Source organism: Salmo trutta, chromosome 2 (genome assembly GCF_901001165.1).
Source record: "Salmo trutta chromosome 2, fSalTru1.1, whole genome shotgun sequence".
In the NCBI taxonomy this organism is placed as follows: domain Eukaryota; kingdom Metazoa; phylum Chordata; class Actinopteri; order Salmoniformes; family Salmonidae; genus Salmo; species Salmo trutta.
In genome coordinates, this window is record NC_042958.1 from 52,687,541 (window position 1) to 52,707,019 (window position 19,479).

At 39.7% G+C, this 19,479-nt stretch overlaps 1 protein-coding gene across 4 annotated transcripts in view; it reads left to right on the top strand.

Annotated features, from left to right (window-relative positions):
* The window catches only part of LOC115156999 (protocadherin-15), a 329,145-nt gene that overhangs the window by 226,463 nt on the left and 83,203 nt on the right, over positions 1-19,479 (top strand). For all 4 annotated transcript variants that reach the window (XR_003868374.1, XM_029704842.1, XM_029704851.1 and 1 more), the window contains exons 20-21: positions 6,852-7,160; positions 8,503-8,727. Coding sequence is in view for 3 of the 4 variants with exons in the window: in XM_029704842.1 (XP_029560702.1) it covers positions 6,852-7,160; positions 8,503-8,727 (534 nt within the window). In the remaining variant the exon portion in view is untranslated. The remainder of the gene's footprint in view (positions 1-6,851; positions 7,161-8,502; positions 8,728-19,479) is intronic.

Consider the following 19,479-nt stretch of genomic DNA (forward strand, 5'->3'; position numbering starts at 1 on the left):
AGTTTGGGACACGCTCCCAACCCTAACATTCCATGTTTGTCCCCCCCCCCCCCACAGCTAACCTGGAGCAAAACCATGGACCACAAGCCACATTAAAGCTGGCCAGAGGCCCTGAAGTGTGCTATCAGAATTTATCTCAGCCAAACATGACCATCAACACTAATTCTCCCGCCAAACTGAAATATTTGATCAAATAAGCTCTCAGATATGATCAATTACTGCAATAACATCTCGGAATGTGCAATTGATCAGCAAGTCGCTCATACTGGCTCAGCATATGATAAGACAAGTGGGATTTGTGTAGCTACAGAGGCTACAGTATGCACATCGAAATGAGCAAGCCTTTATGGAACACTAACCACTCAACCATCTGCCCTTCCTCAATCTGCCAACGCATGGTTATTACAGTTTTTTCTGATTGCTTAGGCACTATCTTTGAAACAATAGGCTATTTTTGCAAAGCTCTACACACCAACCACAAAACCTTACACCATACCAGCAAAACATTATACATCTCTTGCAAAAGCAAACAATTCTTGTAAAAATTCTTCAAACTCTATAAAAGAAAAGTGGTTTTGCATCAACAGTACACACAAACCATCATTTGAATGAGCACACGAATCACCAACTACGCACTGATGGTATAAATTATGAACACTTTTGGCTTTTGCTTTTTCTGTGTGCAGGGCATAGCAGTTTGCAATAAAGTTTTGTCATACATGTATTAAACACACATACGCACAGCTATCCAAATGTGTAAAGTATGGATGTGTATTCTGAACATAACACACTATCAATAGAACAGAAACAAATGTGGCTCCATCTCACCTTCTTTGTGGGTCTGGCCATAAGACTTCATCCACATCACATGTTGTCTTGAGCTAGACAGCGTGGAAAGTATCACCTGGAGTGCCGTATCCAGGCCTGGCATGACACCTGATCGATATCTCCACAAGCCTCCTCTATTGCCTGTAGAAGGGGTATGTGTTGGTGGGGCTGGCGAACACACACCTTCCAACGCCATGCAGAGAATAATTCTTCAATAGGATTCAAGAACGGAGAGTATGGGGGATATTGAGTGCAATGAAAAGTGGGTGACCTGTGAACCAATTGCGGACCACAGCAGCCCGGTGGAAACTAACATTGTCCCAGATGATAACGTACCTGGGCTGCTCTGGCCCCTGGTCATTAGGGATTAGTCTGTTGTTGAGGGTGTCCTGAATTGTGATAATGTGTGCAGTGTTGTATGGGCCTAGGATTGCAAGATGGTGAAGGACGCCGTTTTGACTAATAACCACACACTTTGTTATGTTGCCACCACTTTGTCCCGGGACGTTGATGATGGCACGGTGTCCGATGATATTTCTGTCGGGCCCCTTGTTTTTGCAAGGTTGAAACCTACCTCGTCCACATATATTAGCTCATGATGCACTGCATCTGCTTCTAGCTCCATGACTCTCTGAAAGAGACAAGACAATGTAGCACAGTAGGAAAAGACAGGGATCAGTCAATATGATGTAGCACCATGTACTTCCAGATCCAGTACCAATGATAGGATAGTATAGCTTACCTGCACATATTCATATCTCAGTTGTTTTACACGGTCTGAGTTTCTTTCCAAAGGGACTCTGTACAGCTGCTTCATCCTAATTCTATTGCATTTCAGTAGACGAGACAGTGCAGAGAGACTCACTCTGTTGATGTTTTCAAATATGGTGTTATCTGCCATTATGTGGTCCTGCAGTTCAGTGAGTCTGAGGAAGTTATTTGCAATGACCATATTTACAATGTAGTTCTCCTGCTCTGGGGAGAACAGTCAACCTCTTCCACCAGATACTGGTTTTCTTGCAGTTCTGTAAAAGCATTTGAATGGTTTTAGTGATAGATCCTTCTCATTATGAAAGTACAGTACATATTACTGTACCAGTAGAACTACAGCACTTAGTTACTTACTGCTTCTCATTTCAAAATATCCGGATGATACCTGCAACAGTTTAGCGGCTCAGATTTGGTTGAACTCGTTGCCCAACCTCCCTCGTGATCATCCCATGGTTGACAACATGGCCAACCACAGTCGCTCTGATTTCATCAGTTATTGTGTTCCTGACTCCCCTTCCTCGTCCTCTCCTTCTCCCTCATCTTATTTCACCTTTTCCTCGTCCTCCTCTTCTTACTTCTTCTCCTCGTCCTCCTCGCCCTCCTCTTCCTCCTCCTTTAGTTCTCACCCCTCTTACTCTGTCCAATATTGGCCTCCATTGTTGTCCCAACCAAATGTTTACCTGTGGACTATTTATAGTGCTCAAGCTCTGATTTGTAAGTGTACTCATTATATAAAAGTCTTTTCACATTTGTCAATGTGGAAAGGAAATTTGCGAAATAGTGTAGCATTGTAGAGACCAATGTTTCCAGTTTTGCCTGAAGTGTGTTATTACATTGCAAACTGAGTGTAGAGCACCGAGTTGTGTTTACAGTTTTGCAAAAAGTCTGTTGTAAAATTACACACTGAGTGTAAAGCAGAGAACGTGCATTCAGTTTGGCACACTTGGTAAATGCATTGGCTACAAGTGTTAGTGGTTTCAGAGATAGTGCCTCAAGAATCACTGTTAGTGTTTTAAGCATTCAGAAAAAAACCGTAGTACCGACGGTGGGCAACCTTGTGTGTTGTGGTATTATTTATAAACTGGGTGGTTCGAGCCCTGAATGCTGATTGGCTGACAGCCGTGGTATAACAGACCGTATACCACTGGTGTGTGTCAGGTGTGTCGTAAAAAGTGGACCAAGGCGCAGCGGGTATCGTGCTCATCTTCCTTTTTTATTTGGATAAACGTGAACACTTAAAAATAACAAACAACGCCGAAAAACAGTCCTGTAAGGCGACACATGGAACAACTACCCAGAAACAGTGACAAAAAACCCTACTTAAATATGGCTTCCAATTAGAAGCAACGAAGAACAGCTGCTTCCAATTGAAGGCCAAACCAAAACATAGAAATAGACTAAATAGACATTCAAACATAGAAAATTACCCAACACACATAAATCAAACACACCCCTGCCACATCCTGACCAAACTACAATAACAAAATGGCCCCTTACTGGTCAGGACGTGAAACCGAAATCACCTTAACCAAAAGACCCCAACAACAAAAACTAAAGGGAGGGAAGGGAGGGTGGCCACCGTCACCGACGGTTCCTGTGCAAACACCCCCCCCCCTTCCCCAAACTCCCCCCTACGGAGGTGGCTCTGGTTACGGCCCTAGTCCCCAACCTAACCTGTCCACCCCCGCTGAAGGCTCTGGACTGGCGGGCGACTCTGGCAGCGCCGGGCTAGTGACACACACCTCAGGGCTAGTGCGAGGAGCAGGAACAGGATGTACTGGACTGGGCAGGCGCACTAGAGGCCTGATGTGTGCGGCTGGCTTTGGCGGCACCAGACTGGGGACACACACACACCACAGGGCTAGTGCGAGGACCAGGACGTACTGGACTGGGCAGGTGCACTAAAGGCCTGGTGCGTGGGGCTGGCTTTGGAGGCGCCAGACTGGTGACACGCACCTCAAGGCTAGTGCGAGGAGCAGGAACAGGGTAAACTGGACCCTGGAGACACACTGGAGGTCTGGAGCATACAGCCTGCACAATCCTTCCTGGCTGAGTGCTCAACATCGCCTGGCCATACTGAGGAGCTTTAACCAATCGCACTGGCCTTTGAATGCTTCTGGGCAATATAGTGCGCATTTCCGCATAGCTCGGTGCTTTCTTGATCCATCGCGCCCTGTAATAAGCACGGGGAGTTGGCTCAGGTCTGCATCCTGACTCTGCCCAACTCCCTGTGTGCCCCCCCAACATTTTTTGGGGGGGATGCCTCCTGGTCTCCTCTAGTTCCCTTAGTTTGTCCTCCCAGAATCGTCATCATCACTCCAAGTCCATCCTTCTCCCTGGTGCTCCAATCTCCGCTGCTTGGTCTTCGTAAGGGGGGTAGTCCTGTCAGGTGCGTCGTAAAAAGTGGACCAAGGCGCAGCGGTATCGTGCGCATCTTCCTTTTTTATTTGGATAAACGTGAACACTTACCAAAAATAACAAACAAGGACAAAAAACTGTCCTGAAAGGCTATACATGGAACAACTACCCACAAACACAGTGACAAAAAAAAACCTACTTAAATATGGCCTCCAATTAGAAGCAACGAAGATCAGCTGCTTCCAATTGAAGGCCAAACCAAAACCTGAACATAGAAATAGACTAAATAGACATTCAAACATAGAAATAGACAACACAGAACATTACCCAAAAACCCAAGACACATAAATCAAACACACCCCTGCCACGTCCTGACCATACTACAATAACAAAATGACCCCTTACTGGTCAGGACGTGACAGTGTGACAAAACCTTTATTTTTTACTGCTCTAATTACGATGGTAACCAGTTCATAATAGCAATAAGGCACCTCGGGGGTTTGTGGTATAATGTTGATCGAAGTGATCCAAGGTACTGTCTGCAAGACAAATGAGTTTGAATATGTGTCAGTGACGGGATGAAAATCGTTGCCTGATTGGAATTGATGTCTAAGACTTGTCTAGTTTGCTTCTATTATCTCGTTGATAGCACTATCAGCCCATCTCCAATGTTTTACTTGGCACATTCTGTCTGCTACTGAGCGGCATTTTGCTCTGTTTATCAAGCCAGCAAGACCCATTACTGCATTCACTTTATGAGAGAGAGCAGGCAGCAAGACAAGTGAAGCAGAAATCACTGTTCTCTCTCTGGCTCGGCGTGCAGTCTCTTCCTCACTAGATAATGACACTCTTCCCAAATTGTGGTGTTTACCGGTTGGGTCTGGGGTGATGCACAGTGTAAGACATATCTCTGCTTCTCTTCCATACAGGTTTTAATGAACTTTTAATTGATTTTCTGAGAAAATGTATGCTTTCATTACCAGGCCCTGGTTCCTTTAGAAGGTAATAAAAAATGAATTCCATCACTGACTGGATACTGTAGCTATCGTCATGCTTTTGACCTGGCTGCTTTCAGACTACAGTCGAGCCAACATGTTCTTTGTTATTTCTCATGGTAGGATGTTGTACACCAGACATTAACAGCAGGAACATCATTTGGGTCGTTTTTTCTACTTTTTGCACCCCATTGCAATATGCTTTGAGTGATTGCAATTGAAAATTGCATATGCAAATTTAAATCCAATCCTGTCTCATTATCTCTGGTCGAAAAGAAATGATCTCTGAAAAGAAACCTTTTCCAAAGTAAATTATCACTTATCTTTTAGTAGAATAAGTTTCATTTTCAAGATCGTGTATCTTTTTGTCTGTCAATGACTTCTAGCTCCCAATCTCGAGGTGAGATGTTATGTCTTGATCCTCCTTTGTTCAATGGGATCACGGCGTCTCATTCCTACAAAGACCTAGAACGTTCCTGTACATTGGAGGTTTAAAAGGCTTCTGAGATATGTAATTTCTTCTTTGCATGAGCTATATATTCCGTTACCTCATTAGAGTGGGTTGGAAAACCTCCTCCACTGTCCTCAACCTCGATCAAATCCTGAAGAGAAATGGAGGAATTAATGTGGAATACAATATAAGCCTTACAGTATACAGACAGCACTGCTTAACTTGCACAATGTTCTTCATTTGCATTACAGAGGACACAGTTTGGAGAGAGGGTTAAACTGTAACACTGTACCTGTTTAAGGCTGTCAGCTTGGGGCCTGTGCACTGCTCTCTCCCTGCTGTTGAAACAGGTGTCTCGTCGTGTGTATGTGTTCCTCCCTATTGGTTTATGCATGATGCTTACCATATGGTTGGTCTAACTACCCCTGTGTCTCCCTCATCATCCATCCCTCCATCTATCTGTCCATCCATCCCTCCATCTATCCATCCTTCCATCTATCCATCCATCCCTCCATCTATCCATCCCTCCATCTATCATCCATCCCTCCATCTATCCATCCATCTATCTATCCATCCATCCCTCCATCTATCCATCCCTCCATCTATCCATCCTTCCATCTATCCATCCATCCCTCCATCTATCCATCCCTTCATCTATCCATCCCTTCATCTATCCATCCCTCCATCTATCTATCCATCCCTCCATCTATCCATCCCTCCATCTATCATCCATCCATCCCTCCATCTATCTATCCATCCCTCCATCTATCCATCCCTCCATCTATCCATCCATCCATCTATCTATCCATCCCTCCATCTGTCCATCCATCCCTCCATCTATCCATCCCTCCATCTATCCATCCCTCCATCTATCCATCCCTCCATTTATCCATCTATCCATCCCTCCATCTATCCATCCCTCTATCTATCTATCCATCCCTCCATCTATCCATCCCTCCATCTATCCATCCCTCCATCTATCCATCCATCCCTCCATTTATCCATCTATCCCTCCATTTATCCATCTATCCATCCATCCCTCCATTTATCCATCTATCCATCATCCCTCCATTTATCCATCCATCCATCCATCCATCCTTCTATCTATCCATCCATCTCTCCATCTATCCATCCATCCTTCTATCTATCTATCTATCATCCATCCCTCTATCTATCCATCCATTCATCCATCTATCCATTATCCATCCATCCATCTGTCTATCTATCCATTCATCCATCTATCTATCCATTCATCCATCTATCCATTATCCATCCATCCATCCCTCTATCTATCCATCCATTCCTCTATCTATCCATCCATCCCTCTATCTATCTATCATCCCTCCATCTATCCATCCATCCATCCCTCCATCTATCCATCCATCCCTCCATCTATCCATCCATCCATCCCTCCATCTCTCCACCCATCCCTCTATCTATACACCCAGGCCACAGATCCAGACGTGGGGGTTAATGGCCAGGTGCGCTACCGACTGGTCAACCACGCCGACCTCTTCAGGATCAACTCCAACGGCACCATCTCCACCGCAGTGCCTTTGGATCGAGAGGTCAAGGGTCAGTATGACCTCATCGTGGAGGCAGAGGACGGAGCGGTGGAGGACCCCAGGAGAACCACACTGACTCTGTCGGTGACCGTGCTGGATGTGGATGATAACAGTCCGGTGTTCTCACAACCATCCTATACGGTCAATCTGCCGGAGAATAGTCCTAAGAACACAGTCATCCTGCAGTTTACCGTGAGTGTGTGTGTTTGTATATGTGTGTGTGTGTGTGTGTGTGTGTGTGTGTGTGTGTGTGTGTGTGTGTGTCCAAGAGTGCACAGCATGCTCCATACACACTCAGCAGCAGGGGTATATACTACTTCAAACACTCCACAGTCCAAATGCATCCTCTAGTACATCAAAGCACACAAAGCCAGGAGGTACATGGTTAGCCTAGAGCGTATTGACAGAGGATATCAAAACCTCTGACATGGCCTCACTATTCAGTCACATGCTGCCAGGAAAGGGCAAACAGGAGCTGCAGATTCCCACACAGCGGTTGCTGCCTTTTGTTACATCAAATTACACCAAGTATCTATACCAACCAACCAACCATACAAACAAACAAACAGAACATGACTCTCTGAGTGGAATAGAAACCGAAAAAGACAAACCACCCAATTTTTACCCCATTATTTTTCAAGAACCTGCCTCTAGAATTGTGTGTATTTGTGTTTAACAAGAACCTTTCCTTTTAGAATTGTGATGAATTGTGTTTTAAAATAACCTTCTTTGATCCAAAAGTTGAACCTAGACTAACTACAATTGTGGTTATTTGTTGTTGGCCAGCCCAGAGAATACTTTTTTATGAGACCAGTCATATCTCCCTGTGTTGGGCTAATCATGGGACATTTCAGGTGGGGTTGGTCGATTGACAGTTGCCGTGACAATGACTGTCTGGTCCAAGTACACTGATCCCTCAGCAGTGACAAACCTATCATCACCTTCCGTCGCTCCCCACGCCACACCGAACCTGCTGATACGCTGATATTTTGGGCAAATTAGTGGGGCCACTGATGACTGAGCTAGCACGGTAGGGGGTTTACCTGTGTATAGGCCCAATGATATTCTTCCCCAATACACACTCCAAGTTAACACACTCACCCCCACCTGAAAGCACTCTACAGACACACAGACAGGGATGAATCCGTTAATAGTGGCCTCCCTCCTGACAATGGATTTGAGTAGTTATTACTGCAGATCACTGTGATTTGTCTGACGAGTTGCCATTCTGTAGAAACTAGAATTGCTTGTCGCCTGAATAAGGGACTCAGGTTGAAATAAAGGTTGCAAAATGCTGTATAATTCGTATCATCTTCTGGCTGTTGGGTTCTTAGAAAATAGGGAAATGTTTCTTACGTAATACTTTTTTTTATAACTACTGTAAAAGTTAATGGATATCAGGTCCTATAGGCGAGACCGACTAATACTGGATACTGAACCATTACCCACAGTATTCCTTCCTCCTCCTCCTCCACCTCCGCCTCTTCCTTCATACCTCCTTCTCCTCCACCTCCTCTTCCTCCTCCTCCTCCAGGCCAAAGACGCTGACCTGGACTCTAACATCACCTTCCGTATCCGGACCCAGGAGGCTAGACAACTTTTTGCCGTCAATCCAGTGACTGGAGAGCTCTCTGTGCTGCAGACGCTGGACTTTGAGACCCTGGCAGCCTCGGACCATACCTACACCTTCGTGGTGGAAGCCCTGGACAATGAAGAGAGCATGCCCCCAGGCCTGGCCACTGTCACTGTAAAGATAACGGTAAGGAAACGACCTTCCCTCTGCCTCCTCCATAACAGAGCCCCATCAGTTAAGCCACTAGGCTGTTCATCACTCACAAGCCAAAGCCATCATTCAAAGGGGAAAATGCAAAAGTCTGGCAGAAGACTTATTTATTTTTTTCATAGATACATGCACAGCAAATTCTCCAGTGTTAAAATAATTATAGTTGTTCACAAACATAGATATTAAAACAAACAATGAAGGGGACGTGTATGAGTTTCAGGCCCCTCAATTAGGGTAAAAATAGGCCCTCAAAATAAGGCCTAATGAAATTCATATGGTATTGTGTAATAAAAGAAAGATATACTGTACAGTTGAAGTCAGATGTTTACATACACTTAAAACAAATTTTTCAACCACTCCACAAAGTCCTTGTTAACAAACTATAGTTTTGGCAAGTCGGTTAGGACATCTACTTTGTGCATGACACAAGTCATTTTTCCAACAATTGTTTACAGACAGATTATTTCACTTATAATTCACTGTATCACAATTCCAGTGGGTCAGAAGTTTACATACACTAAGTTGACTGTGCCTTTAAACAGCTTGGAAAATTCCAGAAAATTATGTCATGGCTTTAGAAGCTTCTGATAGGCTAATTGACATCATTTGAGTCAATTGGAGGTGTACCTGTGGATGTATTTCAAGGCCTACCTTCAAACTCAGTGCCTCTTTGCTTGATATCATGGGGAAATCAAAAGAAATCAGCCAAGACCTTGTAGACCTCCACAAGTCTGGTTCATCCTTGGGAGCAATTTCCAAACGCCTGAAGTTACCACGTTCATCTGTACAAACAATAGTACGCAAGTATAAACACCATGGGACCACGCAGCTGTCATACCGCTCAGGAAGGAGACATGTTCTGTTTCCTAGAGATGAACGTACTTTGGTGCGAAAAGTGCATATCAATCCCAGAAAAAAACAGCAAAGGACCTTGTGAAGATGCTGAAGGAAACAGGTACAAAAGTATCTATATCCACAGTAAAACGAGTCCTATATCAACATAACCTGAAAGGCCACTCAGCAAGGTACTAGCCACTGCTCCAAAACCGCCATAAAAAAGCCAGACTACGGTTTGCAACTGCACATGGAGACAAAGATCGTACTTTTTGGAGGAATGTCCTCTGGTCTGATGAAACAAAAATAGAACTGTTTGGCCATAATGACCATCGTTATTTTGGAAGAAAAAGGGGGAGGCTTGCAAGCTGAAGAACACCATCCCAACCGTGAAGCATGGGGGTGGCAGCATCATGTTGTGGGGGTCTATTTATTGAAGTGCACCAGTCCCTCATGCAGGAGGGACTGGTGCACTTCAATAAATAGATGGCATCATGGTGAAGGACAATTATGTGGATATATTGAAGCAACATCTCAAGACATCAGTCAGGAAGTTAAAGCTTGGTCGCAAATGGGTCTTCCAAATGGACATTGACCCCAGGCATACTTCCAAAGTTGTGGCAAAATGGCTTAAGGACAACAAAGTCAAGGTATTGGAGTAGCCATCACAAAGCCCTGACCTCAATCCTATCGAAAATTTGTGGGCAGAACTGAAAAAGTGTGTGCGAGCAAGGAGGCCGACAAACCTGACTCAGTTACACCACCACTGTCAGGAGGAATGGGCCAAAATTCACCCAACTTATTGTGGGAATCTTGTGGAAAGCTACCTGAAATGTTTGACCCAAGTTAAACAATTTAAAGGCAATGCTACCAAATACTAATTAAGTGTATGTAAACTTCTGACCCACTGGGAATGTGATGAAAGAAATAAAAGCTGAAATAAATCATTCTCTCTACTATTATCCTGACATTTCACATTTTTAAAATAAAGTGGTGATCCTAACTGACCTAAAACAGGGAATTTTTACTAGGATTAAATGTCAGGAATTATGAAAAACTGAGTTTAAATGTATTTGGCCAAGGTGTATGTAAACTTCCGACTTCAACTGCATATTGCTAACATATTCGCTTAGGATCTCCACAGGACCGAAAATTAATGAATGCAACAACCATGTCTCTGTCACTAACAAATAAAGTCATGGGTGCTAACTCTACAATTTACTCAAAAGGCAAGGCACTCTGGGAAATATTTGAAGAGGGCTTTATACTTTACACAGCCGTGGTGGAAAAAGTACCCAATTGTCATTCTTGAATAAAAGTATAGATACCTTAATAGAACGTTACTGAAGTAAAAGTGAAAGTCACCCAGTAAAAGAGTACTTGAGTAAAAGTCTAAAAGTATTTGGTTTTAAATATACTTAAGTTTCAAAAGTAAATGTAATTGCTAAAATATACTTAAGTATCAAAAGTAGAAGTAAAAGTATACATTTTCAAATGCCTTATATTAAGCAAAGCAGACAGCACCATTTTCTTGTTTAAAAAATGTATGGATAGCCAGGGGCACACTCCAACACTCAGACATTATTTACAAAAGATGCATTTGTGTTTACTGAGTCTGCCAGACCATAGGCAGTAGGGATAACCAGGGATGTTCTTTTGATTAGTGTGTGAATTAGACCATTTTCCAGTCCTGCTAAGCATTCAAAATTGAACAAGTACTTTTGAGTGTCAGGGTTAATGTATGGAGTAAAAAGTACAATATTTTCTTTGCAATGTAGTGACGTAAAAGTAAAAGTACCACAAAAAACTACTTAAGTAGTACTTTAAAGTATTTTTACTTAAGTATTTTACACCACTGCTAAGCAGTGTTAATTTAACACTGTTCCGGTTTCTATATGGATCCACGGACACCATGTTGATTTGCCGTGTGACTCTTTCTCTCTCTCTCACTCCCTCGTCTTTCTCTCTGGTCTGAAACCACTAGCCACCCTCATCACCACGGAGCTAAAGAGAGATAAATGATCCTCCAGCTACCTCTCATTTTTCCTGGCCTGACAAAAGACAAGCTGACAGATTGATACTGTAGTACAGTGCTGTGGTATTTTATGTCTTGATGGTCATTAGGTTTCTGAGGGCTCTATTTTGTCAGTCTGATTTATTATGTTTCAGAAGATTAACCACCAGACACTTGCTGAATGGAGATTAGCCTGCCGTTGGCCTCGGAATGACGCTCAGTAGTACAGTAGAACAGTATTATAGTAGAACAGTAACACAGTATTATAGTAGAGCAGTAGAGCAGTATTATAGTAGAGCAGTAGAGCAGTATTATAGTAGAACAGTAGAACAGTATTATAGTAGAACAGTAGAACAGTATTATAGTAAAGCAGTAGAACATTATTACAGTAGAACAGTATTATAGTAGAACAGTAGAACAGTATTACAGTAGAACAGTATTATAGTAGAACAGTATTACAGTAGAACAGTATTATAGTAGAACAGTAGAACAGTATTATAGTAGAACAGTAGAACAGTATTACAGTAGAACAGTATTATAGTAGAACAGTAGAACAGTATTATAGTAGAACATTAGAACAGTATTATAGTAGAACAGTATTATAGTAGTACAATAGAACATTAGAACAGTATTATAGTAGAACAGTAGAACATTAGAACAGTATTATAGTAGAACAGTATTATAGTAGTACAATAGAACATTAGAACAGTATTATAGTAGAACAGTAGAACAGTATTATAGTAGTACAGTAGAGCAGTAGAACAGTAAAACATTAGAACAGTATTATAGTAGAATAGTAGAACAGTATTATAGTAGTACAGTAGAGCAGTAGAACAGTATTATAGTAGAACAGTAGAACAGTATTATAGTAGAACAGTAGAACAGTATTATAGTAGAACAGTATTATAGTGGTACAGTAGAACAGTATTATAGTAGTACAGTAGAACATTAGAACAGTATTATAGTAGTACAGTAGAACAGTATTATAGTAGTACAGTAGAACAGTATTATAGTAGTACAGTAGAACAGTAGAACAGTATTATAGTAGTACAGTAGAACAGTATTATAATAGTACAGTAGAGCAGGAGAACATTAGAACAGTATTATAGTTGTACAGTAGACCATTATTATGGTAGTACAGTAGTATAGTAGTACAGTTGAGCAGTAGAACAGTATTATAGTAGTACAGTAGAACAGTAGTACAGTAGAACAGTATTATAGTAGAACAGCATTGTAGTAGAACAGTAAAACAGTAGTACAGTTCCTCATCTCCCACCCCTTCTAATGCGACTGATGATGTCACCATTGTCCTTGATTCTATAAGCAATATTGTGCTGCTATTTGTATTGACTTGGCCAAAGCTTTGATACAGTAGACCATTCCATTATTGTGGGCCGGCTTAGGAGTATTGGTGTCACTGAGGGGTCTTTGGGCTGGTTTGCTAACTACCTCTCTCAAATAGTGCTGTGTATAAAGTCAGAAAATCTGCTCTCAGCCACTGCCTGTCACCAAGGGTGTACCCCAAGGCTCGATTCTAGGTCCCACACTCTTCTCAATTTACTTCAACAACATAGCTCAGGCAGTAGGAAGCTCTTATCTATTTATATGTAGATGATACAGTCTCAGCTGGCCCCTCCCGGATTTTGTGTTAAATGCTCTACAACAAAGCTTTCTTAGTGTCCAACAAGCTTTCTCTACCCTTAACCTTGTTCTGAACACCTCCCAAACAAACGTCATGTGGTTTGGTAAGAAGAATGCCCCTCTTCCCACAGGTGTGATTACTACCTCTGAGGTTCTAGAGCTTGAGGTAGTCACCTCATACAAGTACCTGGGAGTATGGCGGGATGGTACACAGTCCTTCTCTCAGCACATATCCAAGCTGTAGTCTAAGGTTAAATCTAGACTTGGTTTCCTCTATCGCAATCGCTCCTCTTTCACCCCAGCTGCCAAACGAACCCTGATTCAGATGACCTTCCTACCCATGCTAGAGTACATAGACATAATTTATAGATCGGCAGGTAAGAGTGCTCTCGAGTGGCTAGATGTTCTTTACCATTCGGCTTTCAGATTTGCCACCAATGCTCCTTATAGGACACATCACTGCACTCTGTACTCCTCTGTAAACTGGTCATCTCTGTATACCTGTCGCAAGACCCACTGGTTGATGCTTATTTATAAAAACCCTCTTAGGCCTCACTCCCCCCTATCTGAGATATCTACTGCAGCCCTCATTCTCCACATACAACACCCGTTCTGCCAGTCACATTCTGTTAAAGGTCCCCAAAGCACACACATCACTGGGTCGCTCCTCTTTTCAGTTCGCTGCAGCTAGCGACTGGAACGAGCTGCAGCAAACACTCAAACTGGACAGTTTTATCTCAATCTCTTCATTCAAAGACTCAATCATGGACACTCTTACTGACAGTTGTGGCTGCTTCACGTGATGTATTGTTGTTTCTACCTAATTGCCCTTTGTGCTGTTGTCCGTGCCCAATAATGTTTGTACCATGTTTTGTGCTGCTACCATGTTGTGTTTCTACCATGTTGTTTTTATGTTGTGTTGCTACCATGCTATGTTCTCACATGTTTCTGCCTTGCTATGTTGTTGTCTTAGGTCTCTCTTTATGTAGTGTGTGTTGTCTCTATTGTTGTGATGTGTGTTTTGTCCTATATTTATATTGTATTTATTTTTAATCCCAGGCCCCCGTCCCCGCAGACGGCCTTTTGGTAGGACGTCATTTAAAAAAATAATTTGTTCTTAAATGACTTGCAGAGTTAAATAAAATAAATAAATAAACAGTATAACATTATTACAGTAGAACAGTAGTACAGTAGAACAGTATTATAGTAGTACAGTAGAACAGTATTTTAGTAGTGCAGTAGAACATTATTACAGTAGAACAGTAGAACATTTGAGCAGTATTATAGTAGGACTGTAGAACAGTATTATAGTAGTACAGTAGACCAATATTATTGTAGTGCAGTAGTACAGTAGAACAGTACTACAGTAGTACAGTAGTATAGTAGTATGGTAGAACAGTAGTATAGTGGTACAGTAGAACAGTATTATAGTGGTACAGTAGAACAGTATCATAGTAGAACAGTAGTACAGTAGAAGAGTATTATAGTAGAACTGTAGTACAGTATTATGGTAGAACAGTATTATAGCAGTACATTAGAACAATAGAACAGTATTATAGTAGAACAGTAGAACATTATTACAGTAGTGCAGTGGAACAGTAGAACATTGGAATAGTATTATAGTAGTACAGTAGAACAGTATTATAGTAGAACAGTAGAACAGTATCATAGTAGAACAGTAGTACAGTAGAAGAGTATTATAGTAGTACAGTAGAACAGTAGAACATTATTACAGTAGAACAATAGAACATTAGAGCAGTATTATAGTAGTACAGTAGACCAGTATTATTGTAATACAGTAGTACAGTAGAACAGTAGTATAGTAGTACAGTATTATAATAGAACAGTAGAACAGTAGAGAAGTATTATCGTAGTACAGTAGTATAGTAGTACAGTCAAACAGTATTATAGTAGTATAGTAGTACAGTAGTATAGTAGTACAGTATTATAATGGTACAGTAGAACAGTAGTACAGTATTAAGGTAGAACAGTATTATAGTAGAATAGTAGTACAGTAGAAGAGTATTATAGTAGTAGAGTAGAACAGTAGTACAGTATTATGGTAGAACAGTATTATAGTAGTACATTAGAACAATAGAATAGTATTATAGTAGAACAGTAGAACATTATTACAGTAGTGCAGTGGAACAGTAGAACATTGGAACAGTATTATAGTAGTACAGTAGAACAGTATTATAGTAGAACAGTAGAACAGTATCATAGTAGTACAGTAGAAGAGTATTATAGTAGAACAGTAGTATAGTAGCACAGTGTTATGGTAGAACAGTAGTACAGTAGATCAGTAGTACAGTAGAACAGTAGTATGGTAGAACAGTAGAACAGTATTATAGTAGTACAGTAGAACAGTATTATAGTAGAACAGTAGTACAGTAGAACAGTAGTACAGTAGTATAGTAGCACAGTGTTATAGCAGAACAGTGTTATGGTAGAACAGTAGTACAGTAGAACAGTACTACAGTAGAACAGTATTATGGTAGAACAGTAGAACAGTGTTATAGTAGTACTGTATAACAGTATTATAGTAGTACAGTAGAACAGTAGTACATTAAAACAGAAGAATATTACTTCAGTAGTATAGTAGTACAGTTTTATAGTAGAACATTAGTACAGTAGTGCAGTATTATAATAAAACAATGTTATAATAGAACAATATTACAGTAGTACTGTAGATCAGTAGAACAGTATTACAGTGGTACAGTAGAATAGCATTATGGTAGTACAGTAGAACAGTATTATAGTAGTACATTTGAACAGTAGAACAGTATTATAGTAGAAAAGTAGAACATTATTACAGTAGTACAGTAGAACATTGAACAGTAGTACAGTAATACAGTATCGTAGTAGAACAGTAGTACAGTATTATGGTAGAACAGTACTACAGTAGTACAGTATTATAGTAGGACAGTAGAACAGTATTATAGTAGAACAGTAGAACAGTATTATAGTAGGACAGTAGCACAGTGTTATGGTAGAACAGTGGTACAGTAGATCAGTAGTACAGTAGAACAGTATTATGGTAGAACAGTAGAACAGTATTATAGTAGTACAGTAGAACAGTAGTACAGTAGTATAGTAGCACAGTGTTATAGCAGAACAGTGTTATGGTAGAACAGTAGTACAGTAGAACAGTACTACAGTAGAACAGTATTATGGTAGAACAGTAGAACAGTGTTATAGTAGTACTGTATAACAGTATTATAGTAGTACAGTAGAACAGTAGTACATTAAAACAGTAGAATATTACCTCAGTAGTATAGTAGTACAGTTTTATAGTAGAACATTAGTACAGTAGTGCAGTATTATAATAAAACAATGTTATAATAGAACAATATTACAGTAGTACTGTAGATCAGTAGAACAGTATTACAGTGGTACAGTAGAATAGTATTATGGTAGTACAGTAGAACAGTATTATAGTAGTACATTTGAACTGTAGAACAGTATTATAGTAGAAAAGTAGAACATTATTACAGTAGTACAGTAGAACATTGAACAGTAGTACAGTAATACAGTATCGTAGTAGAACAGTAGTACAGTATTATGGTAGAACAGTACTACAGTAGTACAGTATTATAGTAGGACAGTAGAACAGTATTATAGTAGGACAGTAGTACAGTATTATGGTAGGGCAGTAGAACAGTATTATAGTAGAACAGTAGAACAGTATTTTATTGGAAGAGTAGAACATTATTACAGTAGTTCAGTAGAACATTAGAACAGTATTATAGTTGTACAGTAGTACAGTGGAAAAGTACTGCAGTAGTACAGTATTATTTTAGAACAGTTCTACAGTAGTACAGTATTATGGTAGAACAGTATTACAGTAGTATAGCAGTACAGTGGAACAGTAGAACAGTATTATAGTAGTACATTAGAACAGTATTATAATAGAACAGTAGAACATTATTATAGTAGTACAGTTGAGCAGTACTATATTAGTACAGTAGAACAGTAGAACAGTTTTGTAGTAGTACAGTAGAACAGGATCATAGTTGAACAGTAGTACAGTAGAACAGTAGTGCAGTAGAACAGTATTTTAGTAGTACAGTAGAACAGTATCATAGTAGAACAGTATCATAGTAGTACAGTAGAACAGTAGTGCAGTATTATTGTAGAACAGTATTACAGTAGGACAGTATTATAGTAGAACAGTAGAACAGTATTACAGTAGTATAGTAGTACAGTTGAGCAGTACTATATTAGTACAGTAGAACAGTAGAACAGTTTTGTGGTAGTACGGTAGAACAGGATCATAGTTGAACAGTAGTACAGTAGAACAGTATAGTAGAACAGTAGTGCAGTAGAACAGTATTTTAGTAGTGCAGTAGTACAGTAGAACTGTAGTACAGTAGAACAGTAGAACATTAGAACATTAGTACAGTATAACCGTGGAACAGTAGTACCGTGGAACAGTATTATAGTATTATAGTTGAACAGTATCATGTAGAACAGTATCATAGTAGAACAGTAGTACAGTAGAACAGTATTATTGTAGAACAGTATTACAGTAGTACAGTATTATAGTAGAACAGTATTACAGTAGTATAGCATTACAGTGGAACAGTAGAACAGTATTATAGTAGTACATTGGAACAGTTGAGCAGTACTATATTAGTACAGTAGAACAGTATTGTAGTAGTACAGTAGAACAGGATCATAGTTGAATAGTAGTACAGTAGAACAGTATTATAGTAGTACAGTAGTATAATAGAATAGTAGTACAGTAGAACAGTATTATAGTAGGACAGTAGAACAGTATTATAGTAGAACAGTATTACAGTAGTACAGTATTATAGTAGAACAGTATTACAGTAGTATAGCATTACAGTGGAACAGTAGAACAGTATTATAGTAGTACATTGGAACAGTTGAGCAGTACTATATTAGTACAGTAGAACAGTATTGTAGTAGTACAGTAGAACAGGATCATAGTTGAATAGTAGTACAGTAGAACAGTATTATAGTAGTACAGTAGTATAATAGAATAGTAGTACAGTAGAACAGTATTATAGTAGGACAGTAGAACAGTATTATAGTAGTACATTAGAACAGTAGATCAGTTTTACAGTAGATCAGTTTTACAGTAGAACAGTATTATAGTAGATCAGTATTATAGTAATACAGTAGTACAATATTACAGTAGACGAGTATTATGGTAGTACAGTAGAACAATAGTACAGTAGTACAGTATTTTAGTAGTACAGTAGAACAGTAGAACATTAGTACAGTATAACAGTGGAACAGTATTATAGTATTATAGTTGTACAGTAGAACAGTATCATAGTAGAACAGTAGTACAGTACTACAGTAGTGCAGTATTATTGTAGAACAGTATTACAGTAGTACAGTATTATAGTAGAACAGTAGACCAGTATTATAGTAGTACAGTAGTATAGTAGTACAGTATTATAGTAGAACAGTATTACAGTAGTATAGCAGTACAGTGGAGTAGTAGAACAGTATTATAGTAGTACATTGGAACAGTTGAGCAGTACTGTATTAGTACAGTAGAACTGTAGTACAGTAGAACATTATAACATTAGTACAGAATAACAGTAGTACAGTGGAACAGTATTATACTATTATAGTTGTACAGTAGAACAGTATCACAGTAGAACAGTACTACTACAGTAGTACAGTATTATTGTAGAACAGTATTGCAGTAGTACAGTATTATAGTAGAACAGTATACCAGTATTATAGTAGTACAGTAGTACAGTAGAACAGTATTATAGTAGTACATTAGAACAGTTGAATCGTAGTACATTAGAACAGTTTTACAGTAGAACCGTATTATAGTAGAACAGTATTATAGTTGTACAGTAGTACAATATTACAGTGGAAAGTATTATGGTAGGACAGTAGAACAGTAGTACAATATTATAGTACTACAGTAAAACAGTATTTTATTAGAAGAGTAGAACATTAGAACAGTATTATAGTTGTACAGTACTACAGTAATACAGTATTATTGTAGAACAGTATTACAGTAGAACATTATTATGGTAGAACCGTATTACAGTAGAACAGTATTACAGTAGTACAGTAGAACAGTATTATAGTAGTACATTATAACTGTTGAGCAGTGCTATATTAGAACATTATTACAGTAGTACGGTAGAACAGTATTATAGTAGTACATTAGAACAGTTGAGTAGTAGTATATTAGGACAGTAGAACAGTATTATAGTAGTACAGTAGTATAGTCGTACAGTAGA